Source organism: Peromyscus eremicus, chromosome 16_21, assembly GCF_949786415.1.
Source record: "Peromyscus eremicus chromosome 16_21, PerEre_H2_v1, whole genome shotgun sequence".
Taxonomy (NCBI): domain Eukaryota; kingdom Metazoa; phylum Chordata; class Mammalia; order Rodentia; family Cricetidae; genus Peromyscus; species Peromyscus eremicus.
Window position 1 is genome coordinate 4,948,363 of NC_081432.1, and position 20,714 is coordinate 4,969,076.

Sequence of the window (20,714 nt, forward strand, 5' to 3'; positions counted from 1 at the left end):
TGCACCAAAGCCCCAAATATACGGAGCCAAGCTGAAGGAACCAAAGGCACCTTCAAGACAGATCAGCAGTCATGATGGAGAGTAAAGTACAACCGGACCAAAGGACAAGCTGAGGATGCCCTGGAAACCCATCAGACCTCACAGCTACTTACCGAAATGCCGCCTGCTCCAGCAACGTGGACCCTCTCATTGGAAAGACAGAACTGAGTCCCCCAAGTTGTCCCCCGACTGCCACACATCTGCTGCCGTTCATACCCACACACATATATACACACACACAAAGTAAAAATGTACTACTGATAATTTTTAAAATGCCATACAAAAGCATGCATATAATCTTCTTAAAAGTAGGACAGATTCTCTGGGCCAGACCATATGTGGCTGTGAAAGTCTCAATACATTTAAAAGGATATGAGTCAAACAAAGAACGGTACATGGTATGTGCTCTAACCACAGAGGAATGAAATCAGATTAATAACAGAAGGAAGGCAGTTGGAAAAGTCACAAATATGTGGAAATTAAGCACACTCTTTAGCAAGCTGAGGTCAAAGAAAAAATTATGAAGGAAATTAGAAAATACTTTGGGATGAATAAAAACAAAAACTTGGCCTGGAGAGATGGCTCATTGGTTACAAGCACTGGCTGATCTTGCAAAGGACCCAGGTTCAATTCCCAGCACCCACATGGCATTTCACAACCATCTGTAACTCCAGCTCCAGGGGATCTGACTCCCCTCTGGCCTCCACAGGCACTGGATACACATGTGGCGCACAGACATACATGCAGGCAAAATATAACATAAAAACAAATAAATCCAAAACAAAAACGCAACATACCAAAGTGTATGGGCTTTGTCAAGCCAGAGCGGAAGTTAGAGCTGTTAAGTCTGTACTAAGAAGGAGAAGTCTTGGGGCTGGAGAGATGGCTCAGCATTTAAGAGTTGGTACTGGTTTCAAAGGACCCAAATTCATTTCCCAACACTCACAAAGAGCAGCTCATAACTAACTGTAACTCCAGCTCCAGGAGATTGATCTGTGCATGTACACACACACACACACACATACACACACACACACAGAGTGGTGGTGTATGGGATTTCATATAGGGCACCTGTACCCTGACTGCCATTTATACCAGGCAGTAGCATGTCCAGTGAAAATACACAAGCTACACCGGTCCATTTGAATCTAAAAACTAGAATATTGAATCAGAAAGCAAGGGTGGCCCACGTCATGATCCCAGTGCTTGTGAGGTCGAGACAAGGGACCTCCAAGTAATATGGCCAGCTTGAGCAGCTGATTTGACAAGCTCCGGGTTCAAGGGAGAGGCAGACCCTTAATGTCAACTTCTGACCTCCACTCACAAGCACATCTGTGCAAATGCACCTCACACCATGCACACATGCATGCCAAAGGAGCGATTACTTCCTAACGTCAAATACAAAAGCAAAACAATCCCAAATCAAAACCCCAGATCACTTTATTAAATCAAGTGTCCATTCTCTGCCTACACAGGAGATGGAGAACCTCTTACCGAAATGCCGCCTGCTCCAGCACCCACCTCTTCCCATCATTTCTCAACAACCGTGTGCAGTCTGTGTCTCCACTGGCTGGGTGGCTCAGCAATGCTTAGCTGGTATGTCTGTTGGGAAGATGCGCTTCATTTCACTTTCGAAATTCTAAGCACTTCAATATGCCTCCCAAGAGACTGTAGGGCTTGGAAAACGAGACAAAACCTGGGGGGTGGGAACTCAGAGAAGTGGAAAGATTCAGTCTGTCAAAAGGGCATTAAGGAACGAGGGGAGATGGCTCACTTGGAAAAATGCCTGCTTTACACTGCGGCCCTGAGTTCAGACCCCCAGCACTCGTGGTGGAGTGGCACACCCTGGGTGGGAGCAGTGGGCGCCACGTCTGAAGCTGCAGTACTGGGGACCACGTGACAGGTGGATCTCATTGACCAGCCAGTTCAGCCAATGGGTGAGCTTTGGTTCAGAGAAAGAACCTGATTCATTCAGCTACCAAAGAAGACACTGGACATCAACCTCTGGCCTCACACACACATCCACACCCACACAGACATGTGATACATAAACCACACACACCAAAGGCCATTATAGCTACTGAAAGTGATTCAGTGAGACTCTTTCTTTACATAAAGTTCTTTTTCCTTTTTCTTTCTTCCAAGCACTACATGCAGTTTTTCTTTTGACAAGGTCTCAAGTATCCCAGACCGGCTTTGAACTCCTGATCTTCTGCCTCCACCTCCTAGGTGCTGGGATGACAGGTGTATGCCACCACACCCACCTGGCTCTTCATAGCAACTTTTTCACAAGCGCAAAAAAGGGCAGAAACAGAGCTCCGCCCACAGTTGAATGGATACAATGGGTCATTCAGCTTTGGGACAGGCGCTCCTTAACACCTGCTTCAACAGGGAACCTAACGCTAAGTGGAATAATGCAGTCATAGAAAGATAAGACGTCCTGGGCTGGGGCCCTTGCCTAGCAGGTGTAAAGCCTTGGCTTTGATGCCCAACACTGCAAAAAAGAAAAGAGAAATACTGCATGAGTCTGCTCACAGTAGTTAACCCTAGAGATGTGGAGGGTGAATGCAGGGACCGGGGGCGTGCTGTGAGGACTTACGGTTTACTGGCACAGTTGAGAGATGGAAGGTTTGGAGACTGGCTGCACAACTTTTAGAAGGCATTGAGCTACTGACTTACACGTTAAGATGGCTGAGTCAGCAAAGGGCTTGCTGTACAAGCAAGAGGACCTACGTTCAGGTCCCCAGCATCCACATAAAAAGCCGGTGTGGCTGGGCATGGTGATGCACACCTCTAATCCTGGCACCTGGGGCAGGTTCAGAGGCAGGTCCAGCTTGGTCTACATAGTTCCAGGCCAGCCAGGGCTACATAACAATATCCTGTCTTTTGCCAGTGAGGTGGCTCAGCAGGTAAAGGCACATACTGCCAAGCCTGACGGCCTGAATTTGATCCCTGGAACCCACCTGGCAGAAGGTGGAAACCAACTCTGCAAACTGTCTTATGATCTGCCATGCATGTGCACACACAGGTACACACATACTCACATAATGAAAGAAGGTGAGTATAGTCTGAAGAGCACAGACCCATTCTGCAGTTATGGCGGCCTCAAAGTCAAGTTGCTGGTTGGTCATCTGGGTGGAGGATGGCTAGAATATGGTGTGCTTCTGGCTTCCACATTCCAAGAAAAGTGAAGGACCAAACTATTGAGTATTTACCATGGACCAGACTGGGGTAATGTGCCATATGCTGGACATGGGAGCAGTGAAGCAAGGTGTTCATTCCCAGATCTCTTAGGGGTGTTTGTGAGTCACATTTTCTTTCTTTTTTTTGGGAGCTGAGGATCGAACCCAGGGCCTTGTGCTTGCTAGGCAAGTGCTCTACCACTGAGCTAAATCCCCAACCCCCCCCTTTTTTTTTAAACTTATTTAACTTAATTTTATGTGCACTGGTGTAAAGGTGTCAGATTCCCTGGAACTGGAGTTACAGTTGTGAGCTGCCATGTGGGTGCTGGAATTGAACCCAGGTCCTCTGAAAGAGCAGTCAGTGCTCCTAACCCCTGAGCCATCTCTCCAGTCCTGAGTCACTTTTCTTAACTTCATATCCAGGCCAATGTCATCTTTAGAAAGGACACCATTAGTATTTCAGAGGGCAATAGCGTATGTATGAGCTTAAGATTTGTTTATTTATTTATTTATTTAATTTATTTGAGACAAGGATTCTCTGTGTAGCCCTGGCTGTCCTGGCTTGCCTCTGCCTCCCAAGATGCTGGGCTTAAAAGGCACATGCCACCACCTCCTAGTTATTTATTTGAGAAAGAATCTCACTATGTAGACCAGGCTGGCCCTCAATTTGAGAGATCCATCTGCTTCTGGGGGGGGGGGGGTATCCCACCCCCACATTTCCCCAGAGTACTCTTGAGCAGGAGCAGGAAAATATTAGATCAAAATTTAGAGGAAAGAGAAACAGATAGGAAACACAGGATAGCCTCGTGAGGACCTGGATCCTAATCCATCAGCCCCAACTGTCTCTGCCAAAGGGCTTTTAAAGGAATACCAAGGGGTGGAGCATAAAACCTCCCCTCAGCACAGCCAAGTGCAGACCATCTCAGATACCTGGTACTCAGGCCGGTGGTCCAATCATCCTCTTTATGCAGACCTGCTGGGTAAAGCCACAAGGAAACCTAAATGGGCTCCAATATTCCTCTACCTCCTGAGTGATGAGATTAAAGGTGTGTGCCACCATGTCTGGCTTGGGGTTAAGAATTTTTCTTTCCCCCTGAGACAGGGTTTCTCTGTGTAATGGTCCTGGAACTCACTTTGTAGACCAGGCTGGCCTTGAACTCAGAGAGATCCACCTGCCTCTGCCTCCCAAGTTTTGGGATTAAAGGTGTGTGCCACCATGTCCAGCTGACTATTTTTTTTTGAAAGTCATTTATTTTTATGTGCATGTGTGTGCCTGTGTGAGTTCATGTGCTCACCTGTGTGTAGCTGTCTGTTATGGTCAAAAGAGGCAACATGTCCTCTGGAACTGGACTTATATTTGTTTCTGGCTGTGAACCCACCCTGGGTTCCCTGTAAGAGCAGCAAATGCTCTTAACTGCTGAGCCATGTCTCCAGCCCTACATTTTGTTTTTGTTTTCAATTAGTGTATATACATGATGTTTTTAAAATAATTCTTTATTTTGTGTAAGTGTAAATGTGTGGAGGTCAGAGGACAACTTGCCAGTTGGGGGCTGAACTCAGGTCATCAGGTTTGGAAGCTGGCATCTTTACCCACTGAGACACCTTGCCAGCCTGGGTTTAGGTTTTTAGATAGAAAAAAAAATTCAAGGTGTCCCCCCCCAGATCCCTCGTTACTTAGCCTCTCTGGGTCTGTGGATTGTAGCATGGTTGTAGGGACCAGGGTCAGCTGTTTGTTCCAGGGGCCAGTTTGCTAAGACCTCTGCCCCATATTACCTCACCATCCTATGTTGACTCATGTCTGGCTTCAACCAGACCCTCAGGAAATACATCCAGTCTGGTAGCTAATCAGGGTCCCACCCGGCCCGAAGCAGGAACTGTTCTTGCTATTTTCAGTCAGACAGACCCCTGACACAGCAACCACACTTGCTGACCAGATGTCATGAGACAATCATAAAATGATTCCTGTATCAGTTAGGGTCTATCCCCAATTACTTCAAAGTACACTTAACCTCAGCCCAAAGCAGGCTTAAAAGGGGCTGCCCTACCCTCCCTTGGGGTTGAAGCCATTTTGGGTGGGTCCCAGCTGCTTTCTGCAAGCGCATACCAGGTGTCTTCAGGTCATTTGGAGCAATCTAAGGACCCTACATGGTTATCCTTTACTTAACAACTCATGTCCACTTACAAGTGAGTACATACCACGTTTGTCTTTCTGTGTCTGGGTTGCCTCCTCAGGATGATTTTTTTTAGTTCTATCCATTTGCCTACAATTTCAAGATGTCATTTTTTTTAACAGCTGAGTAATACTCCATTGCATAATACACCATTTTCTTGATCTATTCTTCAGTTTGTAGGCTGTTTCCAGTTTCTGTCTATTATGAATGAAACTACTATGAAGAAGCTGTTATGAACACAGTTGAGCAAGTAAGTGCCTTTGTGATAGGATGGAGTGTCTTTTGCCCAAGGGTGGTATAGCTCAGTCTTGAGGCAGATTGATTCCCAAGATCTGCCATACTGATTTCCATAGTGGCTGTACAAGTTTGCACTTCCACCAGCAATGGAGGAGGGTCCCCTTGGGATGCAGGGATCTCCCTGGGAAGGGAAATAGACCTTGTGGGTGGACTGGGGATGGGTAGGGATGGGAACAGGAGGGACCAGGTGGGGTAGGGAGGGACAAGTAGAATTGGGGGCATGGGGGGGTGTGATATGGGAACCTAGTGCAGTGGAAACTTCCTGGAACCCATGGGAGTGACCTTAGTGAGGACTCGTAGTAATGGAAGATAGGAGGCCTGAACAGCCACCTCCCATAACCAGGTAAGGCATCCAGCGGTGGGATGGGGACATTTGACCCATAACTTGTCTTTCCTGCAGTATGTGCTGGGGCAATGGTGACTCAGAGCTTGTGGGGAGTGGCTGACCAATGACTGGTCTAACTTGAGGCCCAAGCCACGGGAGGGAGCCCATGCCTGACACTGCCTGGATGTCCAGGAACTGGAAGGTGGATGGCTCAGAGAACTAGGGTAAAACCAAACACCACTGACAAAAACCAACCAACCAACCAACCAACCCCAAAAAACAACAAAAAGTCAATGGCATGACTACTGAGGATATTCTGCTACACTCATAGATCGCTGCCTGGCCCAACTGTCCTCAGAGAGGCTTCCTCCAGCAGCTGATGGGAACGGTGGCAGAGAGCCACACCCAAACGTTAGTTGGAACTTGGGGAACCCCGAGGAAGAGGGGGAGGAAAGGAAAGAATGTAGGAGGCAAAAGAGTCAAGGACACAAGAACATGGCTCACAGAGTCAACTAAGCAGGGCTCACGGGGCTCGCAGAGACTGAAGTGACAGTCTGGGAGCCTGCACGTGTCTGCCTTTGGTGCTGTGCCGTTTGCCGTGATGTTATTTAGTTTGGGGTGTTTGTGGGACTCTAACAGTGGGAATGGGCTGTCTCTGACTCTTGCCTGCTCTTGGACCCTTATCCTCTCATGGGGTGGCCTTATCCAGCCTTGATATGAAGGTTTGTGCCTGGTCTTATTGCATCTTGTTATGCTGTTTGGTTGGTATCCCTTGGAGGCCTGCTCTTTTCTGAAGGGAAACAGAGGTGGGTGGAGGTGGGGTACTGGGGGGAGGGGAGGCTGTGGTTGGTTGGGATGTATTGTATGAAAGAAGAATAAATAAAAAGAAAAGCAAAACAAAACAAAAAACCAATCCAGACTCCTCTGTGTGGGAACCTGTTTGTGAGCATATATAATACAGAGCTGGCTGGTGACTCTTGAGGTCAGCCCCACCCTGCCCCTAAATACTAATAATTACCTAATTTGTTCTTATCTCTTTTCTTGGTCAGGAGCTCTACAGAGATGACCTGAAGCTGAGTCATGATGTCCCGAGACAAGAGCTACTTTATAAAAACACATCACCCCGAAGCCGACTTGGTCCAGAAACACGGAATAACAGGAAGAAAGGCCCAGAGTCTAGGTGTACCCGTCAACTGAGACAGACTAGTGCTCCTGAATCCCAGAAGGTGAGTCCCTCGAAGCAGCCTTGTCTTCCCACATCTGGAAGGTTACCAGAGCGTGACTTCAGGAAGTGACGTGGGCCCCATTCCAGTCTGAGGCTTCAGGGCAGCTTTCCCTTTACTGTTCTCTGGAGCTGACCCCGTGGACCCCTGGGGTGTGGGGGGCAGTGTGGAGCTGAGCACTTGGCCTTGGACTTACCTTCAGTGAACAGCGGCTTTCCAATAAACACACCTGGCTGCTCAAGATGAGGGAAGAACAGAATCTTCGTCCTTTCTCAAGCTAATCAGGTTGTAAGATGGGTGGGAGGGCTTGCCACTCACACAGAGTCCAAAAGCACCACACCTGCACCCCCCATTTCATCCAGCCTTCTAAATGCTGAGTTTAAAGGTATGTGCCACCATGCCCAGTAACCTTGGATCCTTGACCTACCTTCCTTGCCCAGGGCTGGCATGACAGATGTGCACCACACACCCAGTTTTATGTGGAACTGGAGATGGAGCTCAGGGTTTCCCACTTGTTAGGAAAAGACTCTATCTCTCAACTAGGCCACATCCTCAGCCCTGGAGAGGCCTTTCTCACAACACATTAAGGTCACCTATGTAAACGGGCACTATGGACTGAGCAAAACCATGCAAATAGCTATTAATGTCACGTCTCCTCTTTACACCTTTCAAAACCTAGCAGAGAAACCTGCCCGCCACATCAGAGAGAAACACTTGGAGGGAAGCAGAGGCCTCCCAACTTTCCCAAGACACTTCAGTGCCACCGTCCAGAGGTGCAGGTGGAAATGCACCAGGCTAGCTGGCTTTGGGTGGATTCTGGGGTAGGACTAGTTCAAGTTTAACTTTATCGGTTTTGCTGTCAGTGTTAGCGACAGTCTCTAAGGCCAGGGTTCTGATGCACCATGCTGACAGCCATCGTGGCACCGCTAAGACCAAGTGTGGACACAGCTCACTCAGCAGCATGCTTTGGGGGCACACAGGCTGCTCCTGAAGCAGAGTCCAGTGACAGTTCCAGGCAGGACTCCGGCTCATCCCGAGTTCTTAAGTGAACATTTGTCTAGAAAGATGTGGAAGTGGCCTGGTGTGGTGGAGCAAGCCTTTAATCCCAGCACTTGGCAGGCAGAGGCAGGTGCATCTCTGAGTTCAAGGCCAGCCTGGGCTACCGAGTGAGTTCCAGGACAGCCTGAACTACATAGTGAGACCCTGTGTCAACACAAACAACAAAATTATTTTACATGAAGACTGAAGCTCAACTCTTCAGCCCCGTATAAGAATGCTGAACGTGGGGCTGAGAGACACGGTTCAGACGTTACAGGCTAGGCTAACAACCAAAGTGTCAAAAAAGCTCAATGTGGCTGTGTCCACAGCCTGGACCGCTAGCACTGGGGTGGGGCCTCTCACCGAACCTGGTGAGCTGCAGGTCAGGAAGAGTTCTGTCACAGGGAGTAAGGTGGACAGCAACAGAGAACACCCAGTGTCTCTCCTGGCCTCCCTGCATGCACATAAACCAAGTGACGGAGGGAAGGAGGGGCCTGGGGCCTACAGGGCCCTTACAGACAAACACGGCCATTTCAGCACTGTGGGCTGCAGAGCATGTGCAGCTGGGACTCAGGGACAGTGTACTTTCCAGGAAGAACACATACAGCACGGAATACCGCTTGAGATGGGCACACCTGTTTCATGTATTTATTAGTGAGAACAGTTCAGCAGTATTTCCTAAATCAGTTAAAAAAGCTGGATTATCCATTAGTAAGAAAAAACAAACCTTGATTTTTAGTTTGATGGTTCACTGTAATAAAGGCACACTGTCACACCACCTGGCTCACTCTCTCTTTTTTAGACCATTATTTATTTATGTATGAGTGCTGTGTCTGCATGTTCATCTGCATGCCAGACGAGGGCATCGGATTTCATAATAAACGGTTGTGAGCCACCACATAGCTGCTGGGAATTGAACTCAGGACCTCGGGAAGAGCAGCCAGTGCTCTGAACAGCTGAGCCATCTCTCCAGCTCGCCACATCTCATTCCTTTAACTGGGCTCCGTCAGAGTTTTTTCAACCCAAACAGCTTTTCTGTTTGAAAACGTGCTCCCCAGTTGGAGCAACTGCTTGGAAGTCTTAGAAGGTGTGGCCTTGTTAGAGGAGGTGTGTTAGTGGGTGGGTCTGAGATTTCAAAAGACTCATGCGTTCAGTTTCTCTCTCTCCCGGTACCTGTGGATCAAGAGAGTTCTCAGCTATTCCTGCCACTGTCTTTATTCTGCCACATGGACTCCTGACTCTGAAACTGCAAGCCCCAGGTAGTCCCTTCTTATGGTTGCCTAGGTCAGGGCATCTTGTCACAGCAACAGAACAGTGACTAATACTGTTGTACTAATTCTGTTGAGCTTCTGAGATCAGTGGAGATCCATCGTCTACAGCATGATGGCTGGACATCTTTCTTTCTAGGCTATTTATCAGGGCTGGAGAGATGGCTCAGAGGTTAAGAGCACTGGCTGCTCTTGCAGAGGACCTGGTTCAGTTCCCAGACCCACATGGTGGCTCAAAGCCATCTCTAACTCTAGTTCCAGGGGATCTGATGCTCTCGTCTATCTTCCTTGGCCACCTAAAGCACATAGTGCATGTATATATACATATGCAGGTTAACACCCCCCCACACACATTAAAACAGTAATAAAGAGACCTTTGAGTCAAAACCAAGAACAACGAAGGGGTGGGGCAAGAGGTGGCCCAGCAGTTAAAGAGGGCTCAGGTTCAATTCCCAGCACCCACATCTGGCTTACAACTCCCTGTAACTCTAGTTCTAGGAAGTCCAAAGTCCTCTTCTGGTCTCTAAGGGCACCTGGACACACACACACTCAAGCACATACTGTAAGTAAAGTCAAGGTAAGTAAAATTTAAAAATCAAAAACCTAAGAACAATGAAAAACCACTTTAAAAAATTTTATTTAAGGAACACAAAATGCATCTAAATGATTTTTTTTTTTTGTATTGTTTTGAGACAGAGTTTCTCTGTGTAGCCCTGGCTGTCCTAGAACTCATTCTGTAGCGCAGGCTGGCATGATAGAGGAGTATGTATGCCTCTGCCTCCTGAGTGCTGGGATTAAAAGAGTACACTACTACTCCAAGCATCTAAATGATTTTTGAAAACCCAAAATTTAACTTTATTATCTGGTACCCATCACTGTGCCCAGTCTAAAGGTTGTTTGAAGACTCTAATTCCAGATAAACTGTTGAAATTTCTGACTACAAGAACATGTATGGTCCAGCGGTGCCGCACCCCTCCTCCCGGAACCAGTCCCCTTGGCCCGCGATGTACACTCGGGAGAGAGCTGGGGAGGGTCCCCTGTTTTCTGACAAAGAGGTTTCCTGTAAAGAGCTAACTGGCCTATCTTGTTAGGTCCAATGCAGCCATGTCCTCACTGCTTCTGCGTTCTAGTCAACAGATCTACAGACATCAGAGAGTTAAATAAGAAGTCAACTCCTGCTCTGTGTACTTCCTAGGTGAGACCAGGCTTAAAACATCCATGGAAAGAGGCAGAAGCATAAAATGTGAAATTCGAGGCATTTCAGTCACCAGTAAAAGAAATTCTCAAAACTAAATTCCATCTGTTGCATGTAGAATAAAATGGGAACAGTGGGAAAACAACTTGATTTGTAGGTTTTAAGGTCCTAATTTAACAATGAGACTGTTTTATTAAAACCACCATAAAAATAAAAACCCATCTAAATGCAACTGTCAGTGTTCCTAGGGCTAGGAAAGGGAGGTTTCCAGGCTTAGGTGAACGGCTCTCTGGGATGCTGGGTGTATCCCCTTGGGGGTTTCATAGGCTATGGAGAAGCAAGCTGTGCTCAATTCCATACATTACTCATAGGACTAAAACCCAACTACACGACTACTTAAATCTTGCCCTCCCTGATCCAATGCCTAAGGACTGGAGATTTTGGCTTGATGTACCTGCATGGGAAGACAGGAAGCCAGCAACCTTTACAGCCCACACCAGAACCAAGAGGCACAGGGAGAGCGGCTGCCAGCCAACCCCAGGTACCATCACCCTAAGAGGAACTGCCTGCTTTCAAACCTCACAGATTTTGCCATTCGAAACCCAAGCTAAAAAGTAAAAAGTGAAAAAGTATTTTTGCATGATAGAGGAGTGTGAAGTTTCTTCCATAAAGCAGTATATAAGCTTACAAGCAATTAAAAAAAAAAAAGAGTAACTGCATCAGTCTTAGTGGGATTTGGACATCAGTCCACTCCAGGTCTAGGACAAGAGCAAGCCTCAGGTTCTTCACGGTGGGGAAGAGAGTGGAAACACGAGGCTGGGCAGCAGTGGAGGCATGATGCACTAAGTGCTAACGTCATTCTTGACAGGGAGGACAGTGGGAAAACAAGGCCACTCCAACTGCTCTCCACACCTCTGAAGTTCATTCTAATTAGGGAAAGCGAACCCCAAAACTCCCGCCTGCCACCACTAATGAGGGTGTTGGAGTAATGACAGACTCCGTGGAACAAGCTGGGTATGACAGAAAGCCATATTCACAAGAGTCTGAGACGGGAACTTGGGAAGTCACTGGACAGGCAGGGAGTGGCTGCTGTTTTCTGCTGTGGACCTGGGTTAAACCTCCTCTTCCATCCCCTGCCCTGCCTCCCAGTGGGAGAGTAGGGATGCACTGAGTTAGTTTTCCAAGGCTCCTGCAATGCTACTGAAGTGCTGATGTAGAATCTCACAGCAGCCGGGCACTAGGATCATCTCAAGGGACACTGTTGGACACCGAAAGGTGACAAACTGAAATGAGCTGGACTTGAGCTGCTGGCTTGGTCTCTCCATACCAACGGCCCTTTCTGTTCTGTTCCTGGACATGTCCCCCCACCCCCACCCCCACCCCCGGGCAGCAGCAGCAGGGTGTTATTTTGGGAAGCTACTGGTTTTGCCATTTGCTTCCAGAATCACAGAGACTGTAACAAACCTTACACTAAACACTGTGCAGTCCTGAGTTGGGTGTGAGCCCAGCAAGGAGGGCCGAGTTCACGAGGACTCTCTTCCCTCCTTGGCACGGCGTCATACATGGCCTTCAGCCTTTCCTCCTTCCATGGCCCGACTCTCGGATCTCTTCCCGGCTGATCCTTCTACAGCCTTCTTGCTCATCGCTTTGCTGGCTGCTTCCTGAGGGTTAAAGGAGGAGGAGGTGAAATTAAGCCCTGCCTTCCCAAGATGGGTTTATCAGGTCTACAATAAATGTGTATGCTTGTATTTGGGGTGCACAGTTGGGAAGTGGAGGTGGTGGTATGCAACAGAAGAGCTTGCTCTCTGAGGTGGCTGTTGACTAATTGAGTCCTGTGCTGGTGGAAGCTGGGCATCGAGGACAGAACTGGGAGCAGAGGATGACTGTGGGGCAAGAAGCTGACCTGGCTTCAGACAGATCTACTGCCAGTGTGGCACTCACACACACAGTAGCGTGTACAGTAAAGGGACTGTGGTGACACACCTGTCTCTGAGTCAAGCTGGACATTGCAACCAGAAACTGTTACTTGGAAAAAATACTGATGGGCTTAGCATTTTTCTTTTTTTTCAAGACAAGGTTTCTCTGTGCAGCCCTGGCTGTCCTGGAACTCACTCTGTAGACCAGGCTGGCCTCAAACTCAGAGATCCATCTGCCTCTGCTTCCCAAGCACTGGGATTAAAGGTGTGCGCCACCACCACCCGGCTGAATTGTTATTTTTAAATAATAAGCTAACTTGGTTTGGTGACAGAAGCCTGTAATCCTAGAACTCATGAGGCAGAGGCAGGAGATCTCTGAGATGAAGCTGGCCAGGTCTGTAGAGTCTTGCAAAAACAAAACAAAATAAAGCAAAAACCAAGAGCTTTTCTACGTCTCAGGGAGTTAGCTTCCCCAACTCTTGCACGGCATGCAGGGCCTCAGCACCTGTGCCTCTGTTTGGACAGTGTTGGAGCCCTCCCCCCACCCCCACCCCGACCTGTGCACCCCCAGCAGCCCCTGGCCACACTGGAGTCTCTTCCTTAGCCTTGGCAAGCCTCGGTCAGGGCCTTGCACACACCTTGGCGTCCTGCTCTGCAAACTTCTTGAACATGTTGGCGTACACCTTGCGGTCCCGCTCATTGTGCTCCTTGGCCTTCTTCTGGCACACGGAGATCTGTAGTCTTGCGGCCTTATTCTGAGGGTTGACCTCCAGTACCTTCTCAAAGTCACCTCTGGCTGACTCAAACTCATTCATGAGCAGCTGGGCTTCACCCCTTCTGTACAAGCCTTTCTCATTGGCACTGTCCAGTCCAAGGGCCTAGGACAGATGGTCCACAGGTTAGAAGGGATGGCTGTAACTCTTCTCACTTGAGGGCATTGAAAAAGAAATTTAATAAACAGTGTACAGATCAAGGGAGACAGGAGAGAGGTGCTGAAACAGTGGGATCACAGCAATTACACCCCAAGATAAGCAGACATAGATATATGGATCACATAATCATCAAATTGACTTTGGTTTTCAATGTTTTAGTATCAAATGTCTCCTCCAAAGCTCATGTGTTGAGAGGTTTGACTGGACCCTGAGGGCACTTATCAGTGAGTCTTTAATGAACAGGGTAGTACAGGATTAGAGCAGTGGTTCCCAACCTGGGGGTCACATATCAGGTATCCTGCATATCAGATATTTACAATTCATAACAACAGCAAAATTAGTTATGAAGTAGCAATGAAATAATTTTAAGGCTGGGGTCATCACAACATGAGGGACCGTATTAAAGGGCCGCAGCATTAGGAAGGTCGGGAACCACTGCACTGGAGGAAAGTCAAAGGGCTGTGCTTTTTTTGTTTGTTTTTTGAGACAGTGTCTCACTTTATAGTCCTGCCTGTCTTGGATCTCGCTCTGTAGACCAGGCTGTCGCTGAACTCATAGAGATCCACCTGCCTCTGCCTCCTGAGTGCTGGGATTAAAGGTGTGCTTCACCACACCAAGCTTCTGAAAGGTACCCATTGTCTCTGTGTGTCCTGGCTTCTAAAAAGTGACTGACTTCCCTCTGCTATACCTCCTGCCACCATTCTCTGTCCACAGCAACAGTGGCAGCCAAACATGGATCAGAACCTTTGACCTAAGTGTAAGACAAAGTGTCCCCACCCCGATTTGTGTGTGTGTATTCATGTGTATGTAGGCCAGATGCCAATCTTCAGCAGCTGTCCACCTTGTTATTGAGACCGTCTCTTACAGACTTGGGGCTCCCTGAATAGCCCTGGAGGTCTGCCAGTCTGTCCTACCAACACTATTACAGGCACAGGAGGCCTGGAATTGGGTTTTTTTGGGTGTGTATATGGGTATTTTGCCTGCATGTATGTCTATGCATTGCCTGCACACCTGTGGAAGCCAGAAAAGGTAGTAACTCCAGGGTTGGAGTTACAGAAAGCTGTGAGCCACCATGTGCCTGCTGGCCATCGGACTGGGTCCTGTGGAAGAGCAGTCGATGCCCTTAACCACTGAGTCGCTCTCTAGCTCCTCACGCACAGCTTTTATGTGGGTGCCAGGGACCAAACTCTGGTCCTCATGCTTGTGTGACAGGCACCTTACCCACCAAGCCACTTCCTCCACACTTAAAATTTTAAGTGTTCCCATCTCTAGCCCTTCTACTTCTGGGAATTTATCCTGTGCAAATACCCCAAAAACATGTGAAGAGAAACACTGAAAAAATAGCATTCTCTTATAACTTTTATAATTATTATGAACCTTCTAATAAAAACAAACCCTGCAGCTCTTGCAGTGAGGATGAGTTAAGTACAGCCTGACAGATTCACATAATGATATTACAAGGACGAGTCTTTTACTCCTAAACATGACGAGGGAGATCTGTGTGTGCGTGCACTCATCTGACGGGGAAGGAAGTTCTGGTTTCACATAATTATGTCCAAATCTTTCTCTAATCAGCTTTCAAGTTATTTTTCTTTTTTGTGTGTCATATATTATGTATAAGTGTATGGGTGTGCATGCATCTGTACACACACACCCCTTCCTCTATTATTCTTTGCCTTACTCCTTTTGAGGCAGGGTTTCTCCTTGAACCCGGAGCTCACAATATTCAGGGAGGCTGGCAGCCAACAACCTTCATGATCCTCCCATTTCCTATCTACTTAGTGTTCCCTATCCTGGGTGGGTGAGGCGAGGCTTACTACGTGGTGCTGAGATGCAGCTCTCGTCCCCCAGGCTCGCACAGCAAGTGCTCTTATAAATACTGAGCTGTCTTTCCAGCCCTAAATCTATGTATTTTAATTTAAATATATATGCACAGGCTGGGGCTCTAGCTCAGCTTGCCCAGTACATACAAACCCTGAATTTTATCCCTAGCTTAAACAAAACAAAAAAACCAAACCTACCACCACCACCAGCACCAGCACCAGCACCACTGGTGTTTGGTGTGTGACTGTAATCTCAACACTCAGGAGGTGGAGGCAGGAGGACCACAAGTTCAAGGTTATTCGTAGCTACACAGCAAATCTGAGGTCAGAATGGGATATGAGGCCTTGTCTGAAAAAAAAAACAAATTAAACACAGATGTTATTCTCTATTTGAAGAAAGAGAGGAAATATGTCAAGAACGGTGACGGAGAGGGGAGTGAGATGGCGGAGTGGGTAAAGACACTTGCTGATAAGCTTGACAAACGGAGTTTGATCCTCAGAAACCAGATGGTGGAAGAACCGACTCCTGAGGGTTGTCCATATGTGAATCATGGCTTGCACACACTCACCCACACCCATTCTCACAGAATAATGTTTGGGGGGAGAGGGGAGCTGGAGAAATCATTCAGTGGCTAAGAGTATGGCTCTTGCAGAAGATCTGAATTCAGTTCCCAGCATCCACATGGGGTAGCTCACAATTACCTGTACCTCAGGCTCTGGGGATCAGATGCCTTTCTCTGGCCCTGGGAGTGCCTGCATGCACACATGCACATTCCCACACAAATACAAATATTTAAAAAGAAGAAACCGAATCTTTAAAAACATGCCTTTGGAGAGAAAGTTGATGGGAATTTTATGGCTGGACTTTCTTGAATGCTTGAATTTTGAGTAGCTTTGTAACATCTCTGTATTTTAAAAAAAGCACAAAATTGCCAGGTGGTGGTGGCACACACCTTTAATCCCAGCACTCGGGAGGCAGAGGCAGGCAGATCTCTGTGAGTTTGAAGCCAGCCTGGGCTACAGAGTGAGTTCCAGGACAGCCAGGACTACACAAAGAAACCCTGTCTCAAAAAACAAAAAAGCCAAAATGAACAAAAAACCCAAACAAACAAAAAAGCAGCAGCAGCATAAAATTAAAAAAGTATAATTAACAATAATGTCCTTTTCTCAGGCAAAAATTTATTCTGATGTGACAGAAAAACACAAATCTATAAAGCTGAAGTCTTATAACATATAAAACACATCTTTCTGTAATCTCATGCCTGTTTTTTGTTTGTTTGTTTTTTGAGACAGGGTTTCTCTGTGTAACAGTCCTGGCTGTCCTGGAACTCACTTTGTAGACCAGGCTGGCCTTGAACTCATAGAGATCCACCTGCCTCTGCCTCCCGAGTGCTGGCATTAAAGGCATGCACCACCGCCCACCTTTTTTTTTGTTGTTTTTAAAAACTATTTTTTACTATACTTACTTTGTTCTTTTGTGTATGTGTGTAATAATATGAATGTGGAAGAAGTCAGAGGACATGACAAAGCTGTTCTCTCTTTCCACCACATAGGCCCCAGGAATCAAACTCCTGTCAGCCTGGTAGCAAGTGCCTTTACCAGCTGAGCTATCTTGACAGCTCTTGTTTTTGAGACAGGAACTCATGTAGCCCAGGCCAGCCTTGAACTCTCAACCTTTCCGTCTTTGCCCCCCAAATCCTGGGATCATTTGGCACTGTGGTGGTTTGAGTAAGAACGGCCCCCACAGGCTCATATATTTAAATGCTTAGTCATCAGGGAGTGGAACTGTTTAAAAGGGTTAGAAGGAGGTATGGCCTTTTTGGAGTAAGTATGTCACTGGAGGTGGACGTTGAGGCTTTAAAAGCCCACACCAGGCCCAGTGTCTTTCTCTCCCTGCCTGTAGATCAGGATGTGGCTCTCAGCTACTGCTCCAGCTCCATGACTGCCACCATTCTCCCCACCATGAGGATAACGGACTAAACCTCTAAAACAGTAAGCAAGGCCCCAATTAAATGCTTTCTTTATAAGAGCTGCTTTGGTAATGGTGTCTCTTCACAGCACTAGAACAATCATGACTTGCTTCAGGCCTACTTTTAAGATACACTCAATGGTAGTTTTCACTTATATTGTAACATACACTGTTGTTCTAAAGCTAGGTATTTGTAATAAGAGCCCACATCAACTAGAACAGAGAATTACCAAGATGGCATTTACAGCAAACCACTGCCATGTGTAGTAATATAGCTAAGTCACCCCTGGAAACAGGATCAGAGCACAAATGCAAAACCATGATGGCTGCTGAGATGTTGAACGGGCCTCTTAGACTAAATATGTGAATTCAGTTGCTAAAGTCCTGAGAAATTCAAACTAAATCTGCTCTATTAAAAGTGAACCCAGAGGCTGGGGATGTGGCTCCGTGGTAAAGTATTTGCCTAGCATGTACAAGGCACAATCCCCAGCAATAGCAAACAAAACAAAAAGTGGAACTCATGGAGTTCTTTCTCTACTATGAAACTCAAAACCAGCATAAGTAAGGCCACAGGTGAAAACTGTTATCAATTCTATGAAAAACTGATGTAAAACGTCTGATAAAATAGTCCACGTCTAGCCGATCCTTCTGAGCGTCCCAGCTCACGTTGAGCAGAGAAAACGGCCTGAGGGAGGGAGAGGCCCGCGTGGAGAGAGGGTGGCGTGTGGGGCGCCCACCTTGTCGCAGCACTCCACGGCTTTGTTGTACTCTCTGAGCTTCAGGTAGCACATGGCCAGGTTTAGGAAGGCTGCAAGCAGGAACGATTCAGAGGTTTTGGACTCCTTCTCCGACAGGCCGTACTCCATCTCCAGCCAGGACACTATCTTCCCGTACTGAATCACAGCCTGCATGTACTTGCCTCCCTAAGAGAAAAAAGCCAGTTATGACCTGTATTATGCTCTAGGAAGGATATAATGAAGTGTGAGCATGGCTTGCCTCAGCTGAGTCTTCAAAAGGAATAGGCCTGCACGACAACCCTGCTCTGTGCCCTTGAATCTTCAGGCCTCAGCTCTCCTGGCCCTTCCTAGTCCCATGAGAGCCCTGCCAGCCTGTGAGGTTCCCTGTAACAGGGCATTCTTTTAGCCTGGCAGCAGGTGATTACACCATTTGAAGCCAACATTTAACATTCTTCAAAAGAATGGTGAGCTGTATAGCTTATGGAAGGGGAAGAGACTTTTCTCTTTTCTCCTAGCATCCAGCATTGCATAGTAAATACTGCAATATGGTAACGTAGTCCCCAGACAGGAAGCCTGGGCATCTAAAGCAGATTGTGCAAGCCCTCGGCTCTCATTAGTAGTGTGAAAGCAGCACCAGTCAAAACAGGCAAAACTGCACCAGTGTGGCTGTGCAGCAGTGTGGCCGTGCGGCAGTGTGGCTGTGCAGCGGTGTGGCTGTGCAGCAGTGTGGCTGTGCGGTAGTGTGGCTGTGTCCTGGTGGCTGTGCAGCAGTGTGGCTGTGCGGCAGTGTGGCTGTGCAGCGGTGTGGCTGTGCAGCGGTGTGGCTGTGTCCTGGCATCATTTTACTTATAAGAATAGGCAGTTGGCCAGAGGACAGAGTGCTGATCCACAGGCAGCGGGAACACACCTGGTTGGCTGGTAGCATACAGTAGAAATAACCTCAAACATCAAAACTCCATGTGAGAGAACTAGTCTACTCTTACTTGTCCTTCCACCCTCCTCTGCAGGACTAAAGATTGAACCCAAGGCCTCATGCACACTAAGCAAACACTAAACCCCTTATATCTCCAAGCCTTCATTTTTATTCGGACACACAGACAGGGCCTTGCTAAGTTGTCAAGGCAAGCCTCAAACTTGTGGTCTTCTTGCCTCAGTTTCCAGAGCAGTGGTTCACAACCTTCTTACTGCTGTGACCCCTTAGGGGTCAAGCAACCGGCTGAGAACTGCTGTTCTAGAGTAACCAGAGTCACACCCCAGCCCTGCTGACTAATACAGTAAACTACTGGATGACATGTACAGCATGGGCTCTAACCAAGAAACCGTGGGGTGGAGATGACGTGCTCACTGCTATAATAAGGTAACTCTGTGAGTGGAGTTGCAACTGGGAATCACACAAGAAAAGCTGGCATACAGGCCAGGGCTCTTCTCTGCAGCAGGCAAGTACCAGCCTGAGTACAGACACTTCCTGTCTGATGGCAGGAGGACAGCCAGACCTTGCAGTACATTAAACCCAGCGTTTACCCACTGAACACGGCTGAGACTAGGACTGACACGGCACTCAGAGCAGTGAGGACATCACACTGCAGAGCTCTCTCTACAATACCCTGGCTGACCACAGGCCAACAGCAGACACACTTCCCAAGGAGCACTAGGGGGCGCAAGATGCCCGCACACAGCAGTCAGCCCCAGCTTCACAGGCCAGGTCTTTTAAGCTGGCTAGTATGATGACGCTGCTACCTGTGCTTAACAATGACTTTCAGAACTAGATGAGGAAAGTCATTTCCGGCTTCTCTTCTCATGAGTGTTCAGAGGTTGAAAGAAAGTTTCAACATCAGTCTAAACAGCACAATTCAGTCCTACTTTGCCCATAGCTGTAAACCAAACTGGCCTGTGCGGATGTCTTGAAAGACGAACCCGGAGTGCACCCATGTCTGCAATCACCCACACATCTGCACACTGCGTGTGGCACACGTCAAGTCAGACACCCTGGGAAGAGGGAGCTGGCGAGAGCAGCAGAGCAGGATACAGGGAAGGGAACACGGCCTTCTGAGATCTGCAGCTCCAGCCACATCAGCACTGGGATCTTCACCGAGACATTCCGGGTAAGTCTTAGGTCAGTGGTTTTGAACCTTTCATTAATTTCTCCCCAACAGACTAATGTTTTGAAAGATCTTGTCTATCAAATCACATGTTAAAAATAATATGTTCCATATGTGTGACTGACAATCCAGATTTTTTCCCAGATTGGTAATTTTAGGAAGATTCAAAACATGTTGAAATATATGTATCATCACTGTACCGCTCCCAAGCAACACATGAAAAGCAAAGGCCTAATTTTCCAGATTCCCAATTCAGAGCTCATATCTGTACACCTTCTGAGGATTCATACATCATTTTAGCAACTTTGTTAAGAATAAACAAATGCACGTCTATTATTAAAATCTCTGGATTTCACCCTCAGTGAAAACATGATTTCAAATGATGATCCAGTATCACAATAAACACAACTCACCCCCACTATATACAGAGCACATTGACTAAGCTGATCCTACTATGACCCAATCACAGGTCTCAGCCCACAGTGGAAAACACATGAACC

The 20,714-nt window shown here is 47.4% G+C and overlaps 1 protein-coding gene across 1 annotated transcript in view; it reads right to left on the reverse strand.

Annotated features, from left to right (window-relative positions):
- Nucleotides 1-11,210: 11,210 nt before the first annotated feature.
- Nucleotides 11,211-20,714, reverse strand: part of Fkbp5 (FKBP prolyl isomerase 5) — an 84,698-nt gene continuing 75,194 nt past the window's right edge. Inside the window, exons 9-11 of the mRNA XM_059281494.1 lie at nt 18,116-18,301; nt 13,293-13,532; nt 11,211-12,399 (exon numbers count right to left, since the gene is read on the reverse strand). Coding sequence (XP_059137477.1) covers nt 12,295-12,399; nt 13,293-13,532; nt 18,116-18,301 — 531 coding nt within the window. The 3' untranslated portion in view covers nt 11,211-12,294. The remainder of the gene's footprint in view (nt 12,400-13,292; nt 13,533-18,115; nt 18,302-20,714) is intronic.